This window comes from Rousettus aegyptiacus, unplaced genomic scaffold (assembly GCF_014176215.1).
Source record: "Rousettus aegyptiacus isolate mRouAeg1 unplaced genomic scaffold, mRouAeg1.p scaffold_m13_p_15, whole genome shotgun sequence".
Lineage (NCBI taxonomy): Eukaryota > Metazoa > Chordata > Mammalia > Chiroptera > Pteropodidae > Rousettus > Rousettus aegyptiacus.
Genome location: NW_023416290.1, coordinates 32,961,000 through 32,988,232, shown reverse-complemented (window position 1 = coordinate 32,988,232; position 27,233 = coordinate 32,961,000). Strand labels below are relative to the sequence as shown.

At 33.0% G+C, this 27,233-nt stretch overlaps 1 protein-coding gene across 13 annotated transcripts in view; it reads right to left on the bottom strand.

Moving 5' to 3' along the window:
- Nucleotides 1–27,233, bottom strand: part of VPS13B (vacuolar protein sorting 13 homolog B) — a 670,010-nt gene that overhangs the window by 372,226 nt on the left and 270,551 nt on the right. For all 13 annotated transcript variants that reach the window (XR_004954708.1, XR_004954709.1, XM_036233309.1 and 10 more), the window contains one exon: nucleotides 8,629–8,756. Coding sequence is in view for 11 of the 13 variants with exons in the window: in XM_036233309.1 (XP_036089202.1) it covers nucleotides 8,629–8,756 (128 nt within the window). In the remaining 2 variants the exon portion in view is untranslated. The remainder of the gene's footprint in view (nucleotides 1–8,628; nucleotides 8,757–27,233) is intronic.

Below are 27,233 nucleotides of genomic sequence, written 5' to 3'. Positions count from 1 at the left end.
TCTTATGTACTTTCTCTTTTTATACACATGTATACCAAGACTCAAGTATATATATCACATGTATTATATATAAACACATACATAGTAATGAAGAAAATTCATAAGACTCTAAGAGCGCTATTCCTTGCTTTTATCAGACTTCAAATTATTACCTAAACTCTGATTTCATGTGAAATTTTTATACTTTCCTATCACCAGTGTTGTCACTTGGGTTGCTAGGGCCTTAGGTAGGTAAAACAAGACTAACCTGAATTCACTGTAAGTTCTTAATTCAAAAGCAATGTAGGTTAGTCTATTAGTTTTAGTTGGTTCTTACAAAGTAATATCCTGTATCCTGTACCAGATTAGTAAACTGCCCAAACAGACTAGCACACTTAAATAATTTTTAAGAAAATAAAAATATAACCTGTTAATTTTCTACAAAATATTTGGCATACAAAGGTATTATCTGAAAGTATAATAAAATAAACTTTGTTTGCTTACTACTACTTGGATATTGTAGCCAATTATATTAGCAAACATACTAAATAAAATATAACTAACAATACAGTAATATGACTTCTCTTGGGGCTTACATATTCCTTAGTGAGAGCATAACAATATGTAACAGCTGGGATTCCTTGATACATTAAATAATTTGCCAGTCTTATAATTAAGCAAATTTTCTCATCTTTGCTTCAACATTTCTGTGCATGGACAAACTGATGAATTCAGTGAAGAAAAATATAAGTAAAATTTTGAAAAAACAAATACATCGGTTCATAGAATATGAGTTCATTTTTCAGTTTTAGAATTGTATCTTGCAGCTTAGACAATTTAAGTGTGTATATGTTAAGTAGTTAACTGATTTAAGATTACAACATAATTTTTTATTTTGAAACAGAAGTATATATTACCTCAGATGTATTAAGTTTTTAAATATTAACATAAGTCATTGTTGGTGTTCAATTACACAAGTTAAAATGGCACACTGAGAGCATATTATCCCATATAAATACTGATTTGACCTTAAAAGTATTTAATACTTCAGGCAGGTACTGATGCTATGTTGAAAAATAGCTTTCAGTAATGTGACCTAATTGGCTTAACATGCCGCCATACACAAATATATACATATGAGGTTGAGAAACTAATTGAAATTGTGCCAAAATTTCCAAAGTCACAAAATATTCCAAATTCCACTAATCCAGAAACAAATTATTTCATCACACTTAAACAACCTGAGCAATGCATACAGAATCAATAGTATATTAGCATGAGATACATAACAGCTCTAAAAAAAATAAACTTTCTAAATATATGTTGTGGGTATTTCTTTAATGATAAGAACCAAAACATATACATAATCCAAATTGCTCAAACTTATAATGTTACATATATTATATATACTAAAGCTATCACATAAATCTTTTTACACTTTTAAAATAACTGTTAAACTATGTCTAAAATTGTGGTTTTAATGTAAAATGTTGAATGATTTATGTAAGCGAATAGAAAACTGCAGCAGTAAATTTTGCATTAATGTAAGGATATGACAATCCAAGGGAAAGAAAATGAAGTAATCTGCCAGTAAGAAGTCCTCAAACTGGGGGTCAGATCATGTTCATGGAAACCATCTGGTTGGGACCCTCTGAGCCACACCAAACACAAATGATCTTTTAAAAAAATATCCTATTCATTAATGCATCACAGCTGCACTGAGTGTTACTTCATTTTTCCATGGCAACATCCTTTCTGTTTCAAGGATCTTATTTCAGTTTTGGTAGCAACGTGTTCTTTTGCCAATATTCATGTGTTAAAGTGAAGGGATTATTACAAATTCTTGAAGCAGAACCACCCCTATTTTGATTCCTCTTAGGTCAAGGGCTACATATCTAAGTATTATATACTGAATAAACCAATAAAGCAGAAATTATTTGGTATTCTTATTTTAACAAATAAAATGATTATCATGCATATTTTTTCTGAAGTTCCAGGTTTATGTGCCATTTGAAAAGATGCCATTGCGTACCCCCATGTGTAAGATTTGGTAAACTTAGGTTTTTCTAAATTGTTTGCTCTATAACTGTGTTTGCTCTATAACTGTGAGACTAAGATAGGTTTCGTTAATCTGAACATTTTGTTTAGTCTGCTGTCTATCATATAGAACACTTTACATATAAATGCTCTAAAATTTTTTCTGCCTTTTTAAATAACAGTCCTATTTCTTCTTTCCAAATGTTTCTCTTGCTTTAAAACTTTAAACTCCAGCAATAATTATGTTTTGCAAAATTTCTACAAATGAAATAAATGTTTCAGGAAACAGTTCTAAATTTTTCAAAAAATGAAACATTTCAAGGTATAATTTCATTCACTTTTTTTTTTTTTAATTCATGAATTCTTTAATATTTACAATGAACTGAACTGGAAGTCAGGAACACAGAGACCAAAGACATAATTTCAGTGCTTAAAAAACTTATAACAATACGGTTTTAAACTATCAATAGAATTTTCACTAGAGCACAAGCTCTATGTCAGATACTGCCTATTTTGTTCACTATTGTGTTATCTCAGTACATAGTACAGTGCCTAGCATGTAACAGATACTAAAAAAATCATTACATAAATGAACACAATTATTTTTATTAGCATCAGATATAGATGTTAATTAAAATAATTGTTTAATGCATGCTCATTATTTCATTCCACAGAACAACCTGGTAGTTAGGTAACTTAAAAAATTGACTTGTCAGCCAAATGGGTACAATTCTTGCTGTGGAACCTTTGACAAGTTATTTAATTTGTCCATCACTTCAGTCTGATCTGTACATGGAGGGAAATCAATATTGATATAAAGATGTAACATATAATTGCCGCCTAAGTGTCTGCTAAATAGTCAATAAACATATACCGAGTATCTACTATATGTCAGATCCATATATTAGCCTTCACAAATTTATAAATATTTACATTCCTTTTAATTTAAAATGCTATTATTATTTACGGTTGAACTAACTATGTATATAGACACCACCGAAATATTTAATTTGCACTACAACGAATACACAAACTATTGCCTAAATCATAGCTTCCCTATTTTATAGATTCTCAATACACTATGAAAACACTTCAGGTATTTTATATGTAGCAGAAATCTAAATATATTTATTGAGGGCATTAAGTTAAAAATCTCAAAAGTGAACCTTGGTTGTCTTCTTTTCCAGAGTGAGTGTTATAAATCTCCATACGTTTTTCATAAATTCTTGTCAGGAGAAGACATAAAAAGATTCCTAGATTTGTATTCTAGATTTCTAACAAACTACTATACAATTGTTGTCACTTTCTCAATGTGTATAAAGACATAGTCCTTTGTGCAAAATTTTAAGTATTACATGTAAAAAATTACTTTCACAATTAAGGTGGTTAACAGTTGACCCATCTAGTCTTAAGTATCTACTCTTGCTTAATCTTGGAGATGAACCAGGAAGTTCAATGGATATAAGGCCATCCAGTGGATTGCACAATATGATTACAGCATCAGTGGTCATATTCTATATGTAACTTCCTGAGAGTGAGAATTCAATCGTTTTAGCTCAACTGGCTTATGGTACCCAAGACACTTTGATAATCTCACCAAAATCACACAGGAGGATATGGGCAGTAGTTCCCTAAAGGAAAAACAAAGCATTTTTAGCAAAACAAAGAAACAAGGATGCTTGGTATGGGAAATAAAGAATTCATCACACAATACTGTATACTCAGAAGACTCAGAAAATACAAAAAACACCCAGGAAATGCCACAGAACAACAACATAATCTCCATTGTAAAAGACAAAAACACATCAGGGGAGTGTTCTCCTTTATTTGTGAATTCCAGGCCAGAGTGTTTTATTTTGTCCACTCCAGGTCATTGCCAATTACATGTTTCTGGAATAAAAATGTAGCCTTTGATAGGATCTTTGCTGATTAGCAGATAGAGAAAATTCACAAAGAACAACTGAGAATTTAAGCTAACCTATTGTAAGGCCCCCAAACCAAATTCATATTTTTAAAAAAATTGTTCAAGACTACATGCAATACTATGAAAAAACCCACTACAGTTAACTGTGAAAGTTCCTCTTCCCACGGAAAAACAAATATTGTTTATATCTTTATGTAATTTAAGTCTTTCTATCATAAATAAAAAAGAACATGGGCTTAGCAAATATCAACTTTGGCTCCAAAATCAACTTTCCAGAAACTCTGATTCAAAACACATTTACTTGCTCAAGCTTCTACTAAAAGAATAATCCTTTGATGGCTTTAAGTTATGATGTTCTGTTTTATCTGATGACAACTTCAGAGTTTTGTTTTATATTTTGGTTCATAGAACATCTTGGGAAACAGATAAAACTTTTTAAAAACTAAGAATTTTAGGGTCCAGATTTTAATTATTTAATCAGAATCAAGTTTTATCTTCAAACTTTTCCAGACTACATTAATATCTGGAAATACCTAAATACATATTATGTATAATACAAGGCTGGGACTAGTGGTGAGGCAAGCAAGGTATCTAGATCATATGCAAGATAACCTATACAAAGACGTATTGCTTAGTACTTCTGTAATTATACATTAATTTATACTCAATAAGGTTAGTCAAATGAGGAGCATCAGACTAAACTCTCCACTTAAAATGGTTAAGATGGTAAATTTTATGTTATCTGTATTTTAGTGTAATTAAAAAGGACAAAATGAGGAACGTCAGGATCCCTACTCATAACTAATCTATAATGATGTGTAAGATTAACTTCATTTTCAGTTATAATGAAGGCACTGCATTATCATCAAACTAGCAAAACAATCAAAAGAACCCTACAAAAGTGTTTGAATTAGAAATAACCAAAAATTACTTAATCTAACCATTTCATACTGCAAATGAGCAAAGTTAGGCCATAGTTAACATACAGAATTTGAAACTGCTGACCACTGGTTCCTAGAAATTCCACACACCCTTGGCTTCCATTAACTCTCTAGCCTTTCCCACCACAATTCTGATTACTCCCTTAGTTTCCTTGAAGGGTACTTTCTTTTCTACTACTTTAGAACTGGTATTCCCTTGGCCCATTGCTATTTAAACTTTACTTTTTTAAATGATCCATTCTGGTTTTAAACCAGCTGTAGATGATTCCCAAAATTATATCTCTACTGTGAATCTCCTCCTTAACCTCTAGATACAAATATCCTACTATCTAATAGATACCTGGATATTTTACAGGCAATTTTGAACACGCACATAAATTCAAACTCCCTATTTTCCCTTAACCCTAAAAAGGTACTTCTTCCATCATTAAGAGCATCATTAACCACTCACATAGTAAAACCAGAACCTGGAACACCATTTAGACAGCCTGCTTTCTCTCATTCCCTAAATTCATTAATCACTAGGTTCTGCTGATTTTATCTTAAGTCTCTTAGGAATCACTAACCAACGTGGCCCACTGTCTTGTGTTTAGAAATCATTCTTTAACATGTTTTGTCAATTTTTTGGTTGTTTCAGGTAGCAAGATAAATCTGGCCCCTGTTATTTCATTCTGGGCAGGAGATGTTCTCCAGTGTATCTTAAGTTGTTGAATATTCATGTGCCTACTTGTGAGCTTACAAAATATTATAAAGATTTCTTATATCATTCAGAATCTTAAATTAGAAGATTTGCCTAGAGCTGTCAAATAATCTTGTAACTTAATACCATCTTTCTCATCCCCTGTTAATTACACAACTAATCAAAATGATATCAATAAAGAGTAGTTATGCTAAATTAGTAAATTTTTAGTGGAATCAATAAAAGGGAATGAAGTTATTTAATACAGCTACTTATATCAGTATAAAATAACTTTTAGGACTAAAGCAAACTAGAGCTGTTATATTCTAGATAATACAATAGTATCATCTAGTTCAGTGGTCTCCAACCTTTTAGGCACCAGGGACCAGTTCTACTATGAGAATCTAATGGCCTGATGATCTGAGGTGGAGCTGAGGCAGTGATGCTAGCGCTGGGGAGCGGCTGCAAATACAGATGAAGCTTTACCTGCTTTCCCACCACTTACCTCCTACTGTGCAGCCCTGTTCCTAACAGGCTATGGACTGGTACCAATTCATGGCCAGAGGTTGGAGACCTCAATCTAGTTCTTCTACAAATAAGTAAATATTCATCTGAGACTATGTAAATTCATCATGAGCCAGACAGTGCATGTCTTAGGCGTCCTTTCAGTAGATGACTTTACCATTTCTCTTTGAGACTCTAAGGATTTTCTATGGGATCCCTCCAAGACAGATTCCCCATAGATGCTTCAAAGAATGGCTCTTTGCTTTTTTTCCTATTAGACATAGAGAATTACTGTTTCTTTTGTCTCCTCAGCATCTAGCTTGATACAGAACAAAAATTAAGTGCTAAATGTGAGAATGAATAAAAAAGTAATAAATGAAGGAAAGAGAGCATTCCATAAGGTATTACAAGATAATTAGCTATTTAAAAAATTAAGTTTATCATGGGGCATTTAAAGGTTAAAATGATTATGATTATTAAGTAAATACTTATGCTTTAAGAGGGTTTTTTAAAAATACAATATTTATCAAAAAGGATATATGGAATTTCAGAAAGCCAAGGAAGATATACTAAGGAGCAGTAAGACCTTGGAGCAATCCCTGAAATTAAATTCCATTTTCTTCATCATCTCCTCTGTGATGAGAGTACAAGGCAAATAAATTTAAAAAGACACACTCCAAGAGATCTGCTGTAGTCTCACAATAGTAGAACAGATAAATACTTAGAAGAGAAAGCTATACATAACAGAGTCAAAAGAAGGCAAATTTTGTTGTATGTTAGACATCAAAACACAAGCTGTTGTCTGTAAAGGTAATTATACACTAGGTCTCAGAAATGAAAAATATTTTTCCTACCACAATTCTTAGTCACAAATCAGTGAAACAGCTGGCTTAAAATAAAGTGCTAAAAAGCATGGTATATAAAGTAAATTACTGGAGAAAGATCTAATAATATTTGGATTTTCCTTTTGTTTGTGAAATATTATTTGTAATAAATCATAACTTAGAACTTCAGATTGAATTATAATCAGATAAGTTCATTATTATTTACATAATCATAGTTAGAATATGTGCTCTATGTAGTTACTCATTTTCTTGACTACTAATTTCTTTAGTATTTACCTTTATCGAATACTAAATACATCACAGATTAATCCTTCTAGAAGATTGCTAAACTAATATGTAACAAGATGAGTAGTGTTCATCAGAAAAAAAAAATCACTTATATTACTGGTGATTTAAACAGTGCAAACAGAATGTGTTAAATCAGTGAAATTAGATGTACACATAAAGGTCACTAAGCCATTATGCAGAAACACAAAAAATAAGAAAGACTTCTCAGGTGCTTTTCTGGTGACCACAGACCAGAGTAAGCTAAGAATAGGTTGAATTTGACTAATTTGAGAAAGAGAGTATAACTGAGATAAAATTGTTACCATTCTAACTCCCAGCAATAAAAGGTCTGCTCTGAGATTAAAGATTTTATCAAAATAAAAACTACATCTATAGTTTTCAGGAACAAAACCACGCATGGTCTAGTTAAGCTCTGCAATGATGGAGGGCATGGATAAGTTTTATACAAGGACTGAGTGCTACATAATGAAAGAGATTATAAGGAGACAGTATTTTATTTAAAGAGGCTAACGCTGATTAAAAGCGTTCAGCAATATGTTGAGTACTGTGTATTTTCTGCTTCTACAATCACAGACAACACAAAATCACTAAATGTTTCTTGCATTCATGTTGTCTCATTTGTTCTATCTGATGCCACCAGTACAATGAAGGAAACTCTAGGGAAGGAGAACAGGGCAGTCAAGAGAAGGAGTTATTAGGATAATATTAACTGTAAAATCATGCTGGTTAAGATTGGTGAGACAGCTGATGCATGTGAAAAAGGTCATATTTCCTGCAAGATAAGAGTTAAAAAAAACAGAAACAAAAGAGTAACAAGACACACTTTCTCCTTCCCACTTTTCTCTTAATTTTTCTTACAAGCAACATGGTCAGAAATAAGAAGCTGTAAACGATTGCCAATATCCAGGTTATTGGTTCTTATATTAGTGAGTATTTCGAATAACCACATTCACTGATTAATATTAGGCAACTGGAGTTGTTTTAAGATATATTTTTAAAAAGTGTTTTGATGGGTTTTCATTATAGTAATCATAACATATTATAGTTATACATAACATGTTTGTATCTGTCTGTGTTACTTTTGTAATACTACATAACAAATTACCACAAATGTAACAGCTAAATGTGATTTACATATTGAACATTTAAAATATTTTAAATAATGCTCAAAGAGAAACAAAAAGTAGAATGAATTAATTTTTTAAATTCAAGGAACACCTCAAAATTTATTTTTATAACTCTATAAGAAAGAACATGTAATATGTTTTTCATATAATTTTGTTAACAGTATGCAAACTGCACCAATAGTTTTCATCCAAATTATAGAAACGAGATGGTACATATATAAGTGTTACAGTGAGAAAATTTTTACCCATGATAAAGGTGCTAAAAAAGGATCATAAAAGTTAAAATCATGATTTTTTTATTTACCTGCAGTGTGAGTCTCTTTACTGCATTCCATACTGCTCCAATAAATTCTTTCATTCTTTCTTCAGCACTTCTACAGCCTTCAGATATATTCAGCATGGCTTTCACAGGAACTGACAACGGTCTGGATTCTAGTATAAGAATAGCTAGTTATTTAACAGAAATGTACCTTACAGTTGCATAAAACTATACAGAAAATATTTAAGATTATTTCTTCCTTGTTTAAAATTAAAACTATTTGAGATTATAAAATATTATATTAGATCGTTTTATCATAAAATTACTGAATAGTTTGCAACTATTCAAAAATAAGCAAACAGCAAATGATCAGGGTTAGGAGGGTGTTGGATACTCTTGTCAGGGATTGGTGACTGGAAAGTGGGTTTGTGAAGCAATGGTAATGTTCTGTTTATTGAATACCTGAATGTATTCATTTTGTGAAAATTAAGTTGTAAAGAACCATCTATCTATTATTCACTATAAAATTAATTCATCAATAAAAACTTTATTTGAAAAAGGAAAATTCAACTACAAAGTACATGATTCATCCAAAATTGATAAGAAATGGATCTTCTCATATGTGGATTCTCTTGTAATAATAGCTAAAGGCTCTCTCAATTCTAAAAACTGACTCTGATGGTAATCAAAAGAAGTGATTACATAAAAGGCAGATTTATATATTAAGAAAATAAAATGTGATATTCCAGTCACTATAGTTTTGTTATTAAAATTTTGTTCATCTAAAATAAATTAGGGAATTGACAACTTTATAATGTAAATCTTCAGAAATTACTTTAAATAATTTAATAATAATTTGTAACATATCTAGGAGATTCACATATATTTATACATTTTGTTAATGCAAACGTATAATTTATATGTAATATTTTAAGTAGTATAAACCAATCAGAGATTACTTTTCAAGACTTTTACTAAGTTGGTGATGCCAGGATGTTTTTCAAAGTAAGTGATACTATATCTCCAATATGAGAATGACAGCTGCTATATCTATTCATACTTTCCCTCTCCACCCAACTTGGTCCATATATTTGCATTTATATTAGATTTACAATACTTTAGGGCATGGAACACATACCGTTTTCCTCATACTGATAATCCCACAGTCTAGCATATAATGCACATTTGAAATTCAAAACATGTTTGTTTTAAAAAAAAGTTTGGAAGAGATCCATGGAGATACCTGGGAGCAGAACACACTAGGAAGACAGAAGAACAACTCAAAAGTCCAGAGATAGGCACACGATTAGGGTTTTCAAGAAACAGTATAGAAGCAGCAAGGGTAGCTAGAGCAGAGTAGATGAGAAAATTAGGAGACATATTTTTGAAAGATTTTCTCTGGCTACTATATAGAAAACTGACTACACGGACCAAGTATCAACTTGTGAGAAATGGTGGCAGCAATGGTAGTAGTAAGAAGTGCTGAAATTCTGTATCCATTTCAATGATATGGCAAAGAGGTTTTACTGATGGATAAGATGTATAGTAAGAGAGAAAAACAAAGCAAGTTGACTCCAAAGTTTTAGGTCTGAGCAACTGGAAGAATGGAGGTGTAGGAGGAGAATCGAGAAAAAAAGAAACCATTTTAGACCTATCAAGTTGAGATTTCCATTAGACACATAAATGTAGATATCAAGGTAGCAAATGGATAAACAACTATGAAAAAAAGAGAAAAGGACAGGAACAGATAATTCACAGAAAAATGGAATTTGGCCGATAAACTTATCAGATACAGGTCTGCTCAACCTTACTAACAGAAATAAAAATTAAGACAATAATCATGTTGGCAAACATTTTAAAGAGTTAATCTATATGTTTACAAAATTAGTCATTGTTGAAGTCTCTTGTGAGCATGTTTCATATACTACAAATATAAATAAGTATGGCCTACAGAGTAGAATTACAAGAGGGCCAATATGTATCTATCAGAATTTAAACACACACATTTTTCTGCAAAAAAAAGAGTCTCCTTTCTAAGAATCTATGCTACAGAAATACTAAAACATGTAAGACTGTAGGCAAACAGAGAATTTATAAAGGATGTTCAGTATCAGCGGTATTATTTGCAATAGCCAAAAAAAAAAAAAAAAAAAAAAAAGTGGGGAGAGAAAATGCTAAGGAACTTATCTGTCCATCAAAAACGAAACGGTTAAATTAACTTCAGAATATCTGCAATAAAGATTATCATTTAAAAATGAGACACAAAGGGTTGACAGAAAGCACATTTTTGATATCTTGTAAAGTGAAAAAATGTATGTGTGTAGCATAATCCAAGTAAGTTTTTAAAATTGTGTGTGAGCTTGAGCATGTATTTGTCTACCCTGTATACACAGAGAAAGTTATTGAGGAGTAAAAAGTAAACCTATGATGGAGGTTACACTCTGAGGAGTGTAAAATGGAATTTATGAGGGGTAAAGGTGAGGGGGTAATTAACTCTTTATACTCTTTATATTTCATAATGTTTTATAATAATGAATTACCTACTATGATTTTTTTAATAAAACAAATTTATTTTATAGTCACTTGAACTTCATTGCTTTTCTTTTGTACATTAGTAGTTATGAAAGGAAAAGGTTACCTTAACTTACTGTAGAACTCAGCCTACTGACATACTGACTTAAATGTAGACCAACCACACGAAAACCTGCACATGAATGTTTACAGCACCTGTGTTCATAATTGCCAAAACCTGGAAGCAACCAAGATGTTCCTCAGTAACTGAATCAATATAAACTGTGGTACCTCCAGAAAATGGAATATTATTTCATCACTTAAAAGAAATGAGCTATGAAAACACATGGAGGAAATTTAAATGCATATTACTAAGTGAAAGCAGTCAGTCTGAAAAGTCCACATTCTGGAAAAGGCGAAACTGTGGAGACAGTAAAAAGACTAGTGGCTGCCAGGAGTTAGGGTACACAGAGGATTTTTAGGTCAGTGAAACTACTCTGTAAGATACTGTAATAGTAGATACCGGTCATTATAAATCTGTACAAACACAGTGAATGTGTGCCACCAGTGAACCCTAACGTAAACTATGAACTTTGATTATGCTGTGTCAACATAAGTTTGTCAATTATAACAATGTACCATTTAGGTGGAGGATGTTCATGATGGGAGAGCTATGCATACACAGGGGCAAGAGACATATGGGAAATCTCTGCACCTTCCCCTCAGTTTTACTATGAATCTAAAACTATTCTAAAACATACTTAAAAAGTAAATATTAAAAATGGAGACCAAATTTTAAACTATTAGAAACAATAAATATAAAATGTTTCCGCAATAGTCGTTCATGGTCCAATTTTCAAAATCTGATCTAGAATATCAGTGTTATGTAAATATCATTATTAAAACTTAAAAATAAATCCATCTAATAAATGCTAACATTATCAAGCAGACACCATTACATAACTATAAAGTGATGTAATTTCAAGTTACTACTAAGCAAAACAGCCACATGTTTATTGCAAATGCTATCTTCTTTAATATGATGAACTAATAAAAAATAATTAAAGGAGGCGCTGAAATCTTTATGTGGCTTAGTGCTGTCCAAAAAGCTATGACAAACATAATCAATTAAAAATTCTCATTAAAGAGCATTATCTGGCTATTAGAGGTATAAAAGCAAACTATTCTGGATATACTAATTTTCAACCCATCATATTCTCTAAAAGATAATAGGAAGATGAGTTTGTTTTTAAAAAAGGACAATTTTTCTGTAGTTATATATATTTTATAGGTAATATATTTACACTTTATAAAACCATGCCAATCTTGATCCTTATTTAACCAAAACCTCTGTGTCACCTACTACAAGCCAAGTACTGCTATAAGTGCTTCATGAATATTAGCCAGTTTTAACCTCATCACAACTCCATGAGGAATGCATGATTTTTTAGACTATTATTACCATCATTTTCAGATAAAAAAACTTGATCACAGACAAGTTAAGTAACACCCTCAGTCACCTGGCTAGTAACTGGTAAAACAGGCCTGAGAATCTAGTTTTTATTTTTAACTACTATTCTTTTAACTACTATGTTATAGTACCTGTTCTGTTACTCAAATCTTGTTTAATTCTTCTAGTTCTACCAAATGTAATAAATGTATCATTTTTTTTTTTTTTACCACAAATAGATTTGTTCATTCCATGGAAGCTAAATAAAATCTACATAGATAGGATACACTAATATCCATTTATTACACTTCTTGTTTTCAACAATAAGGTAATTTTTAGACTGATACCTTAATGATTAAAATAATATCAACAATTATTTCTTAGGGATGTATCATCCAACTTGGTATAATAGTGATCCTTTATTTCTGTGCCTTGGACACAGTCTTGCACTTGGAGTCAATTTGAGTTAGAGTTTCACCTGTGCCAATGATATAATTGGAGAAAGCAATTAATCTAAGTGTCAGCAGTTAATAATACCTATATCTAATGTCAAGAATGCTGTTTAAATCATAATGTATATAAAAATACTTCATAAAAGTATTATAAATATAATGAATAATGATGATGAAAAATAACTGGTACAATGTGTAGGAAAGAACTTTATCAGATCTGAAACACAATTAACCCTCCTTCTCTATCACAATCAACCTATTGTTTTAGTTGTATCTTACATGCCATTCTCTCTGATTTCCCCAAATTAGATTTGGTTCTTCCTCTATAATCACAGAATTCTGTACAACATATTTAATTTTTCATGGTATAATATTAAACACTGGAATATTTGTGTCTCCAAAATTAGCAGCAAAGCACAGTTGTAGGGTATAGCAATAAATCACAGTGGGTAATGGTTGGAATTTGAAGGTACATCTGGGTTCTGCCCCCTGCTAATCTTTCTCTTCCAATGAGAAATAATCTTTATAGACATACTTATTAACATCAATTAGATAAAATTGGCTGAGGAAGAATAAAGCTAGAAACTGCAAACCACAAAATTAAATGACTATAGTTTGGTCTCTATATATCAACCAATGATTTATATCAGCACATTCCCTTCCTTTCTTCGGGTTGAACTAGAATCTGGTAAGAATTACTCAAAGTCAGTAGGTCAGAAAATTCTGTTCTTATTTTGAGAGTTTGAGTAATAATGTCAATGGTTAAATGGTAACACTAAGTATCTAAGTATCCTATAGTATTCATAAACCAATGGCACCAAATACTGATGTTTGATACCAAATGACTTATGTTCTTGAAGTTAAGATTCTCAAATAACAAGGTTATTTCATGATAATATTCAAAAACATTTATTCTGCTATGGTAATAAAATCCATTTTTCATAGCTAGTGAATTAAAACCCTTTTTGTTTCATCTGCTGTGTAAAAGCCTTAGGAGGTATCATAAAAGTAGGTCAAGTTTAGTACTTGGTCAATAAGGCAGGATGATTTCTATTAAGAGTAACAACAACAAAAGTTCCTATAGCAATTTCTCCTTTAACCATAAGATACCTAACCATCAATTTTTACATTTATGCACTTTATTCAATATAGTGCTTATACAAACACAGTTTTCATTTCACTGAAAGGACAATCCACATTTCCTTCATTTATTTATATCATGTAGCACCTTGAAATAGTATAGTGCCTTGTTCAGTTGAATCAGTTGAATCAACCGATATACTTTTTAAAAAGACAAAAAAAAACATATGTACCTTCTTGAAATCTTCCCCAAATGGTGTATTATTTGACATTTTGGTCAAAAATGTAACGTTGTATAATACACACATATATGATTTCATTTTTATTTGAAATTTTAAATAATCACCAAGAAGAAAGTGTGCCAATCTTAATTTTTCCTTTACATTCATGAGGATAAAACTATTCGGTCATGTACTTATAACCAAGATAATATTGTGCCAGGGGAGAGTTGTCTTAAACAAAGTTGAATTACTTTAAAAAAAAAAAAAGGAAGGAAGGAAGGGAGCAAGGGAGGGAGGGAGAGAGGAGAGAAAAGAAAAGAAAGAAGAGAAGAGAAGAGAAGAGAAGAGAAGAGAAGAGAAGAGAAGAGAAGAGAAGAGAAGAGAAGAGAAAAAGAAGAGAAAAGAAAAGAAAAGAAAAAAGAAAAGAAAAGACTTATAAAAATAAAAACCTCCTGAGAATAAGCATTACAAACTCGGGCTGTGGATCATCCTGGAGCAGCAGCATGCTTTAAGCAGTCATAAGCTGAGAGATTACTACCAAAGAGAGCCCAAGTGAAAAACTGTGGCTTCCTAAGAGATAAAGGGGGGAGAGCTGCCAACCTGGGTAAGAGAGAAATGCTTCAGTAGGACCTGAAGCAGGGTTACAGAGTTGTTCTATCACATATTCGGAAAGCAAGAGGCTTAGTGACCATGGGGCCACCCAGAGGGCATTCTTTCTGGGTTTCTGGGCAGGGATTTGAAGGAAGAAGAGGGTAAGTCCCACAGAAGAGAAACCAGATCTGACTCAATAGTGATATGCAGTATGACATTTCCTTATCCAGTTCACAAAGACATCATAAAAGACTTGGATAAAGTGTTAGTTGTGCATAGGCTTAACCTGTTCTCTTGCTGATGCATGGTATATTTTTGGAAATACTTTTATTACAGAATTAATATATATTAATAAGTGAAAAATCTAAAAATGCAGCTCACCAAAAAATAATGGAGGGAGGAAGGGAGGAAAAAAGAAAATTAAAATATTCCATAATTTCAACATGTAAGAAAAATCATTTGAAACTACTTAAGGAATATCTACTATGTGGGAGGGTCTATGTTAGGAACTAGAAATGCCATGGTGAACTAAACAGACACAATCTCACCCTCATGAAGCACATACACACATACACACACACACACACACACACACACACATACACACGTGTGTGTGTGTATTTATATGGCTTTAAAAATTTTTTTAAATGAAACAAAAAACTCTTTAGTGGTGGAGGTTCAGACACCAGTGGAATAAATATATTTACATAAAAGTTTCCTCATAGCATGACTTGCAATAAGGAAACCTAGATATTATTCTTTATTCTGCCAATTTAAGATATGTGATCTTAGAATCACTTCAACTATTTAAGTTCCACTTTTTTCATACAAGTTTCAGAAGATAAGCATTAAAGGCTACCCAAATCTCATTGGAAAAACACAGAGTTTAGGCAGAGGTTCTACTGTCTATTAAAAAAAAAAAATTGAGAAATACAAAAAGATGAGAAGAAAGGGGAGAAGTGAGGGAGTAAGAAGAGAGAAAGAGCACTGAGTAACACCATCTTGTTATAAGTCCTAAAGCAAAGATAATAATGTCTCTAGACTCTAACCTTCAAATTATACCACAATGATCCATTGAGACGATTAACATTCTTTCACCTGACCTCATTTCCAAAATAAAACAAATAACAACAACAAAAGTTTGAACTTCCATTAACTTAAGTGTGTGTACACCCACAACCAACACTACTGTCACCAGAAATAACAGCACAAAGTAGAATATGAGCTATGGCACTTCCAGATACTATCATAAGATCTTGGAGGAGCATCAAGAATTTTTAGGTTGAAAGAGGCAGTCTTTTTGCTTACAGCTGCAACTCTTGCCCATGCTGGTATCGTTTTCCACATATTTTATACTTAGGACTAGGGTTTAACAAAAAGATCAAGTGAGTCTAAAATAATGTAACTCACTTTCATGTAGTAGTATGAAATTGCTGTCGATATTTTGTTTGCCCTTCAAAGGCACCTTCACACTTTCTCCTTCTGCAGGTAAGTCCTTACCTAACTTTGGTCTTTATAGTTACAAGAGTTCATAGAGACACTAAAGATAAGCTAATGAACAAGAAATGAATAAGAAAACCTTGGTTAATCAAATTGCTACTAGAATTTGAATGGTTTCACAAGTTTTGGAAAGCAAAAGAGGAAGGGGAAGAGAGGATGAGGAAGGAAGATGGGAAAAAACCTTAATCCTTTCATAAACTCAAAATTTTTATTCAGTGTCTATTTAAACTTAATTAAACACCGAAGGTCGTCAAATAACGTTGAATTGTCCAACATTACTTCGCTATAATGTTGATAAGGAAAAAGAACTGATTCCTGGACAGGACCACTGTGTGGCACTTGCACATTATCCCTATGTCTGCTTGGATTTTCTTCGGGTTCTCTGGGTTCCTCCATCATATCAAAGACGTGCACATTTGGTGAACTGGTGTATTTAAATTGTCCCTCTGAGTGTGGGTGTGTAAGTGCACCGTGCAATGAAAGGACACCCCATCCAGAGTGAGTCCTGCCTTTTGCTCTGAGCTGCTGGGATGAGCTCAGGCCACCCGCAACCCTGAACTGGAATAAATGGCTTGGAAAATAATTCTCTTACTTGTTTTTGTGACTAGAAATATGCCAAAAGAACTTAACTCTTATTTACATCAATTAGCCTATGCTAAAATTGGTTCCATCACTTGTTGTTTCACTTAAAGTCCCAGTTTTCAAGAACCTACCACGACATTAAGTGAGGACTTCTTGTACATATGATTATTATTGTACAGTATGATAAATGCTATACTATTCAAATATTCCACAGAGACTGGCTAACTCAATTAAGCATTAACAGGGAAGTCTTCACAGAAGATGTAACAGAGTTGGTTTGAGAAGGAATTCTTAAAAATAAGAAGCAACTGTAGCCAGAAAGAACATGAACAAAGGAACAGAGGCACATAGTGTGGGAAGTATACTGCACATCAAATAAAACTGGTATACTTGACGTAGATCTAGAAAGTTAAGTTAAGGCTTAGCTGTGAGGGACTTAAATATCATACTGAGAAACAAAGTTTATCCTTAAACTACTAAGATGGTGGTGGAAGTATCTAAGTAGGAAGTATAATAAAATTTGGGCTTTAGAAGTGAAAATTCTGATATCAACGAAGAAGATGTTTTATTGGAAGAGGGAGAGACTAAAACCAGAAGATCAATTAGGAGCTGTTTTGCTAACACCCCACACTCTTCTCTTTTTATTTCACTTCTGATACAGAAGTTGTAAACTGACCTATTTGGACCCCAGTACATAGTCTAAACTAACCTAAATAAATTCATGAAATGTGTTTATATGATCTGCATTTGATCCTTTTTCTTTTAAGTGGAGAAAAATAAGTACTGATTCTTAACTAATGTGTAGAGGTCCTGCACTCCAAAGAAAAACTCTAGGCCTAAAAATTTCACTATTCTTTTGTCTGGTGATTTAATCTGGCATATATAATTACAGTTATTTTTAAGTATACACTAAGTATATAATGTAAGTATATACTGAATGTACTGTTTAAGTTTCATTCCTTCAAATTTGTTTAAAATACTCAGGGAGAAAGAGAAAAAGAGACTAATTAATGGAAGTTCCTACTTCTAAAGGCTTTTCTCTCATTGCCTAAGAAATGAAGTCACACAAGTCAAATTCTTTTCCCACTATTATCCCACCGAAAATTAAACACCACTATAGGGAAGCCTAAACGGACCTTGTGTTAACTTTACTTCTTAACCCAGTAAAAATAAGGATAAAGATTAAAAATTAAGTTCTGTATCACTGCTACATTTTGCATACCTGATTAGAGAACTAGGAATTGTGCCGGGTACACATACATATATTACAAAACTGGAATAATGCTATACAACCTGAGTGATCTTCGAAAGACCACATTCCTCCAGCTCCCAAGAAGCCTTGCTAATTCCGTCTTATAAACCACAGGGTTAATACGTTCATGCCTTTTGTCTCCATTTAAGTCAGTCATCAAGAGAAGCTCAAAATTTCAAAAACAATCCTTATTACCCAGACCCTCATCACCAAAGAAATCTATACAATCTCCAACTGACCCCATCTCGCACTCCACAACAACACTGAAATCTCTTCCATTCTGTCCTCCAGAACTCACAATATATCATCATGATAGATCATTGGCAAGATCTCCTACATCATCCTAAAATTTTTCTCTGAACTTAGTCTTCATCTTCTTATTCTAACAAATCTGAGAACACTGCTTTCAGTGGAGTCCTTGTTAAGTCATTGTTTTCTCCCCCATACTCTTCATAGGATTAGGCCTAGAAGTGGAGTAAATGGCTTTCTTGGGCCTCCCTGTCATTTCTAGTGTATTTTTGTACCTCTTCCCTAAAACAAATAAAAATAGCCTCACTTTGAATTTAATGTCATCCAACCACACATTCATTGCCCCTTCTTATTGGAATAGTTCATCTGATCCTGAGGTCAGCATCCTTGCCCCTTCATTCTTTGGAAATTTTAGTTCCTAACTCCCTGTCACCCTCTGTGTCAGAGACCATAACGATCATTAAATAGTCCATTCGTTCTCCTATGTTACCCAGCCTGCATCTGGACAAGCCCACATAAATGAGTCTCAGCAACAAAATATAACCTAAAGTGAAATGATACTTCCAAGCTTTGGAGGCAAGTAAGAGCTGGCATTCTTTCTTCACTTACCTTTCTCTTTGTTTACCTACTGGCTACTTGCAGACCATCCAGAGGATCAGCATTGGGAATAAATGAAAAATGCCCTGCTTGGATAACTGCATTGGAGAACTACCAAACGATGAACACGACAATGGATTTCTCTCAAACAAGAAATGAATTCTACTGTGTAAAATCACTAAGATTTTGTGGTTGCTTTTAAAAGCCATTGAACAACGATGACTAATAGGACCTATCAGAGGAATCAGACAGTTGATCATATCCATTTTCTTCATTCCCTTCTGGACACCACTGTCCCTATGTTCCCCTCTTACTTTACTAGCAGCTCTTTGTTGCTTTTCTTGCTAGTTTTTCATTTTCCAGACCTCTAAATGTTGAAAGGTCCAAGGATTCCATTGTTGGGACATTTCTCTACAAACACCCTTTTCTTACATGATCTCACTCAATGTCATGGTTTAAGTATCCTCTACATGGTGACAATTTCTAGGGGATAGTCTGGATCTGTCTCCTAAACCTGACTATTTATCCATCTGTCTACTCAACATCTCCATTTAATAGGAATTTCAAACTTAACATAGCCAAAGCAAGAACTCTTGAGTCTTCCCTTTCTGCCTCCATATCTTTCCTTTCATATTCAAGTTTCAGTAAATAGCAAATCCACCTTTCCAACTGGCCAGATTAAAAAAAAGAAAGAAAGAAAAGAAAAAAGATCCCTCTGTCTTACACCATACAGCTAGATAATCAGCATAATTTTATTGGTTCTATCTCAAAATATACCCCAAATTTGGCCTATATCCTCTAGGGATATTATCCTGTCCAAGTCACCATGATTACAGGTATACACTACATTGATAGCCACATGGCAGCTGGCCTACCTGTTTCTATACTTTTCTCCCTAGTCTACTTTCAACATAGAACCCAGAGTGATGGATACCCCCCAGAAGAAAAGGTCACATTACTCCTCTAATTATAATCCTTCTGTGGCATCCAATCCTACTTACTTCAACTAGTCAAAATCCCTACAATGGCTTTTAAGTCCTTATAGTCCCTAGCTTCTCAATTGTCTGTTTGACTCCCCCTTTTATCCTTCTTCTCACTGCTCTCTGCTCCAACCAGGTTGCCCTCCTTCCTATTCCTTGAAGGCAATAATAGTGACAAAAATATTGGGTTGAAGAATATCATGTCCACATCACCTTGCTTCAATCTCCCATTTCCTCAAGTCTGTAGGAGCTCACACAAGCACTTAGGGAATTTCAGCACAGCAGAAATAAAGGCAGACAGACGATGATTTGTGAATCTTATTATATTACTATTTTTCATTTGGTTGGTGTGGCCTGGAAAACACTCGAAAATGAGATCAAGGAAAATGCTGACCTCTTCCAAGATTTATGAGCTATGGAAAAGTTGCTTAGTTCAATTCAATAAGCCTTATTGAGTGCTTACTTATGCTAGGACCTAGAGAAACAAAGAAATGTAAGACAAGTTATGCCTTTGAGTAGTTTATATTTGAATGAGGAAAATGGATGGGTAACTTACTAAATGGATAGGTGGCACAGACCCATTTTAGAAAATTTTTTCATAATGTAGGAAGTGTAATAACTATAGAACCACTATCTTATAATAACCTTTCAATCTTTTCTCAACCGCATATGATTAGGTATGGAAAAGAAGCTATCATTCATAATCCTAATGATTTTTGGTGTCACCAGAAATAAAATTAAATATACCTCTTGTAAAGGATAAAGAGTTGATTTTCAAGTGTAAAAATAACTTAAACATGTGCTTTTTTCTCCAAATCTATGTCAACCAACCTGCTGGAAACCTTCATCACTGTAAAGGAGGGTAACCAAAATATCTGCAAAGGTTCTTTCCCCTCCAAATACACCCCACAGACTACTCTCAACCATAGAATACTAATCAAGAATGAACAGCATCTATGAAAACCAGTTTCACAGTTTCCTATCTGATGTTCAAAGCCCTGTGTAAGCTGGTCTTGCCTCTCTGAATCTATTCAACTTTATTTTCCACTACTTCCACTAACGAATCTCCACTCTGATTCACCACCTTCCCCCTGCTGTTCACCAAAGTAAAGTGCTCCCTTTTGACTCCTGCAATTCCAACCTACCTCAAGTTATACCTATCCAATGAAAACTTTTCCATTTCCTAAAATCCATAGTAATGGTTCTTTCCCCTAAATTTTCCTCAGTTCTACAAAACCTATCGCATTTCACATGACTCTTTTCTTTCCAGATAGAACCTAAAGTTCGTCAGGACAGAAGCCATGTCATAGACTACTTTGAATTTCCCAAAGCACTTAGCACAGAGTTAAGAATGCTGTAAGAACTCATGGTTGTATTTATTATCTGACCAAAGATAAAATTCTACCTCAATATCCTGGTTTTACCTAGACTATTATCATATTTCAACATGTAAAAACATACCAAACTTCTGATGTAGCTACCCTGAAAGTTTATATGCACCCATTTGAAATGTGCCACAAACCGCTGCCTTCTCCTAGATATCTGATAAATATCCCTGGGAAACCTGGGAACAGATATGAAAAGATATAGATCATCATTTTTAATCAATTAAAGGACAGGGGGCAAAAAAGTTAAGGAATGTGACTGTTAAGCCCCTAATAAGTAAAAAATAATGAAAGAAAAGTTTTATTCATCCATTAAACAATTATTTACTATATACTTACTCAATGCCATAAATAACTGTTAGATCCTGGGAATACAAAAGTAAACAAGTCAGATATGATTCTTAACATTAATTCTAAATGAAAAAAGGAATGGAAACTATGATGAGTGATAGGAAGACAGAAAAGAATAGTGTTAAAGTAAGGAATTTGGGGGGAGTGACATAGACCTACTTTAAAAAGACCGGATAGGGAAGGTTTGTGTACTGAAAGGGTAACCTTTAAACTAAGACTTGGAGTAAGAAAAGTGCACAGCTATGAAAAGAGCAATGGAAACAGTATAAACAACATATGCAAAAGATCTTAGGCAAGAAAAAGTATGGAGTGTTTGAAGAAATGAAAGAGGATGAGGGTAAAGAAAAAATGACAAAAGATGTAATGGCAGAACCTGATAAAGACTAGATTAGGTCAAACTACACAGGCTATGGTAGGGAGTTTGGATTTTATCTTAAGTGCAATAAAAAGAAAAAGTCACTAAAGCTTTTTAAGCAGGGAATAAAATGATCCAATTTAGATTTTTAATAAGATGACTTTCTGTCATCTGGAAAGTGAATTAGGATAACTGAGATCGGATGATGAGATAATTTGGAATCAACACCAGTGAGACTAGTTAAGATACCCTTACATTATTCTATATAAAAAATTATTGGCTGACTAGAGATGTTGCATATAAACAGACTGAAGCAAAAGACTCAAGATAAATTCTTAGTTCCAGCCTTGAACAACATGGTCAATGGTGCGGGGGAGAGGTACAGAGCTGCACAGAGATTTGGCACATTAGGTTGAGAAGTATGTAAGATACCTAAACAGGGATGTCTAGGCAATTGAATACGAGACACCTTTTAACAAAAAGAAAAAATAAGCCAGTTAAGACAAATGTAAAATAGAAAGATCATCGGGGTAAGATAAATGTTATTATATAGGCATGAATGGAAATAACAGGTTTTAAGGCAACTTTAAGATAACTAAGATCAGAGAAAACAAAAACTAAAATTACACTGCAGGGTCATGAAATAAGCTTCACCATGCTTGAAGTCTATATCTTTCCTTTTAAAACGCAAACATATAAAAAATGTGATCTTCACTTCTATCTGAATTGTGTTATCATTTTATAGAATTTTCACATATCTTCCTTTATCTAAGCCTTAAAAAAAGACTTAAATCTGTGAGATATTGTTGGGTACACTTATTACCATTTTATAAATGAAGAAAATGCAGCTGTCTAAAGTTAGCTTGACACGGGAACAGAGTTAAAACCTAGGTTTTTTCGGTCCCCAGTCTACTGTTTTACCATACCTTTCTAATTCTTGACCTATTTTTACACTGGTCATTATTTTTAGAAACTTTATTAGACATGACGAACTTAAATAACTTTAAGAAAAAGTGACTTTTACATAGTAATACTATTTTTAAATTTCTAGACTTTAGACAATATATAAAGCTTTAAACAGCTTACCATAGAAACTGCAATGATGCCTAAGACTTTTCATCAAAATACAAACTACATTTGATACTATCACTCCTGAAAGCCCCTTGGGAAATAATGGCTTTTGGATTCTACAAGTCAGCGTGACATGGCATGCAAAATTGCATCTCATGCTGAGCCAACCAGGAAAATATATGTCATCACTATGTGACATTTAGAATTTCATCTGGAAACTATAATCTTGTTCTAACTGCTACAAAAGGGAGGCAGAGGAGACTTCATACAAAACAATTTGGTTGAATTTTTGCTGAATTCTTGCCAGTTCGTGTAAAAACTAGAATAACTTACTTATTTCCAAAGAACTCTATAATATTCTCAAAACTTTTAATGTATTTATCAACCCAGTTTGCTCTCAAAATACTTTAAATTTGACAATTTAAGTCATATGTTAACATAACCCAAATTAATTAATCTCTAGAAGAAAGTCTTTACAATGAAAGTCACAATATTAATAAATGTGCAAAGCAACACTGTACTATTCAAACTGTATGCAACAAAAACAGTTCCTAATTCCTTCCCCTCAATTAAATAAACTCTAGGTTAAGAAACACACAGAAATCTGTTTAAAAGTGTGCAATTTTCCTTATGAATCCTATATTTCTCTTCTAGATTCTTTTTCTCCCAACCCATAGTTCATGTGTGCAATACTTTCATGAACCATTTATGTTATTCCTATCAAAACAGAACTGTGTGAATGCAATTTACTCTAAGTATTATATAATCGACATTTTATACTTTAAACCTGCTATTGTGGCTGGAAAAAATTAGTAGACACAAACTGGAATACTGAATGCGTCTCAAAAATGATTCCCTGGAGTCAGGTGTCTGCTATCCCTACATTTTCTCGTATTATGTCTCATGCCCCTGAACACAGAGGTGGATACATGACCCATTCTGGACTGCCACTCAGCCAATCATAGTACCTAACTTTCTTGGCCACAATAATTATCCGAGATATGTGCACATGATCCAAAACAGGCCGAACAAAATCCTCAGGTATGTTTTCAACAGATAATAGATCTGATCTGTTTCTCTTTGACCACAGAGAGCTAAGTATGAGTCCAGATGTGCCACAGCTATGTATACTGCTAAGTCAAGAAACCTATGTTCAGTCAAAGGAAGTTAAGCCAACACAATCAGACAGAGTCCTGATGGTATAGAATCTGGTTCTAAGTCATTCCAAAGAAAAGTCATCTTTGCCTTTTGGTTATGGGAATCAATAAATATCTCTGCCTTTTATTATTATTATTATTATTAACTGAAAATCATTTGAATACAGTTCCTTTCTTTTACAATCGGAGTTGTTTCTAATTTAGAAATATGTCTTCCCTATTAAAGGCATCGCCTATTAATTAAGGGAAAACAAGGCAATATGTTAGTAGTTGCAGTTACTCAGCCCACTCATCACCTAGCCTGTATAGGCTCCAAAATACCCTAAAGTGTGTTAAGCATATTGTGGGGCTTACATTCTCATTTCCCAGGCTTACCTCCTCAAGAGCCATTCAGCTTTATTGCCCATTTAGCTCGCCTGGCTCCCAAAGTAACTGATCATTATCTAGATGCATCCCTGCTAAGGCTACATATTTGGAGATGCTACTGATTTCTTTATTCCTCTAATTTTTTTCTGTGCAGAACATTTCTTGAACTACATTAGCCGATACTTTTCTCAGTCAAGTGAACCCTAAAATTTCCAAATATTAACACCCAATACAGCAGTCCATCCTCCAAAAATGTGGTACACAAAACTACGAGACCATCCATTGAACTGTTGGAGAAAAACATGAGACCATCTATTCGTATTTACTTTTATTTAAAAATGAGAAAGACGCTTAATATTTAATAAAGTAGAATGTCAATGAGCCCCATGTCAGAAGGCCACAGATAATACTATGCTAAGTATACTAAAGGAAGAGTAACATTTGATAACAAAGAATTGGTAAGGGTCATTCATTCTTTAATTTTCATTTAATTGTGGCACACTAATCATATTTACAAATTTTAATTAAAATATACTTTTAATTAAACTAATTAAACTAATCCTCACAATTTGGATACATACTTTTAAAAGATACATACTTTTAATACATATCCAAATATATGTATTAAAGATATCACTAATTTATTTAAAAGAAAAGGCAATACCTTTACATTAATTTGGAACAGTATCTTACTGATACAAGGAAGATGGAAATTTGCTAGCCTGAGGTCAACAGAGACTTTGCAAAATGAATGGGGCTGAAAAAATAAGTGCCCTGAGTGCTTCGATGATGCTATTTTCCTTCCTAAACCTATGTATATCAGTGAGGTGGCTTTTTAATTATGTCAGTAACTAAAATCAACGACTGAAATAAACAATTAAGAACTAAATCTTTAAGTTGTTATGATAACAAAGTACTTAACCTTATTTTAAATACTGAACATAACGTTACTCTTATAAAAATACTAATGTGTTATTAAAATTCTACCAGAATATTTAAATATTAATAAAATTAAAATTATCTGACATGCTTTATAATATATTAATATAGTGATATACAAATTTAATGCATAAATCAATAAATGATATATTCTGATGCTGGGAAGTTGGAAAGCCACATACAAAAGAATGAAACTGGACTGCCATCACCATATACCAAAATTAGCTCAAAATAGATCAAAGGCCTATAAATATAAGATCTGAAACAATAAATTGCATAGAAGAAAACATAGGCTAAACTCATGGACCTTGGACTTAGAAAAGATTTTATGAATTTGACCTCAAAGGCAAGGGAAGTAAAAGCAAAGATAAATGAATGGGGCTATATCAAACTAAAAAGCTTCTGCACAGCAAAAGAAACCATCAACAAGGTAAAGAGACAACCATCTGAATGGGAGAAGATATTTGCAAAAAAATGTCTCCAATAAAGGACTGATATCCAAAATATATAAAAAACTCATACAACTAAACGACAATAACAGAAAAAAAACAATCAAAAAGTGGGCAGAAGGCATGAACGGACACTCCTCCCAAGAAGCCATACAAATGGTCAACAGACATATGAAAAGATGCTCAACTTAACTAGCTATTAAGGAAATGTAAATCAAAACCACAATGAGATACCACCTCACATCTCTAAAAACGGTTATTATCAACAAGGCAGGAAACAATAAGTGTTGGAGAGGTCATTGGGAAAAGGAACCCTCATACATTGCTGGTGGGAATGTAAATTGGTACAACCACTATGGAAAACAGAATAAAGTTTCCTCAAAAAATTAAGAATAGAATTATTCTTAAGAAAATTAAGAAAAAATTAAGAATAGAACATATAACTCAGCAATCCCTATTCTAGGCATCTATCCCCCAAATTTGATACATTTATCTGTAAAGATAAATGCACTCTGATGTTCACTGCAGCATTATTCACAGTGGCCAAGACATGGAAACCATCAAAGCATCCTTCGATAGATGACTGGATAAAGATGTGGACATATATACTGCGGAATACTACTCAGTCATAAGAAAAGATGAAATACTACCATTTGCGACAACATGGATGTGTCTTGAGATAATCATGTTAAGCAACGTACATTTAATCAGAAAAAGTTGAGAATCATATGATTTCACTCATATGTGGGATATAAAACTGGAAGCAATAAATGAATAAGACAAACAGAGATTCATGGAAATGGACAACAATGGTTATCAGAGGAGGTGGGGTGGTAGATAAGGATAAAAGGGGCCAAATGTATGGTGACGAAAGGAAATTTAACTTTGGACAGTGAACACATGATGTAATATACAGATGATGTACTATTGAATCGTACACTTGAAACCTATATAATTTTATTAATCAATGTCACCCAATAAATTTAATTTTAAAAAAAGGAAAAAAAACTCTGAGGATATAGTGTAATGTCATGTCTTATTTTCTTAAAATGAACATATTCCTTATGTGAAAAACAGGGTCTTACCGTGAAAAAAATATACATTCCTAATCT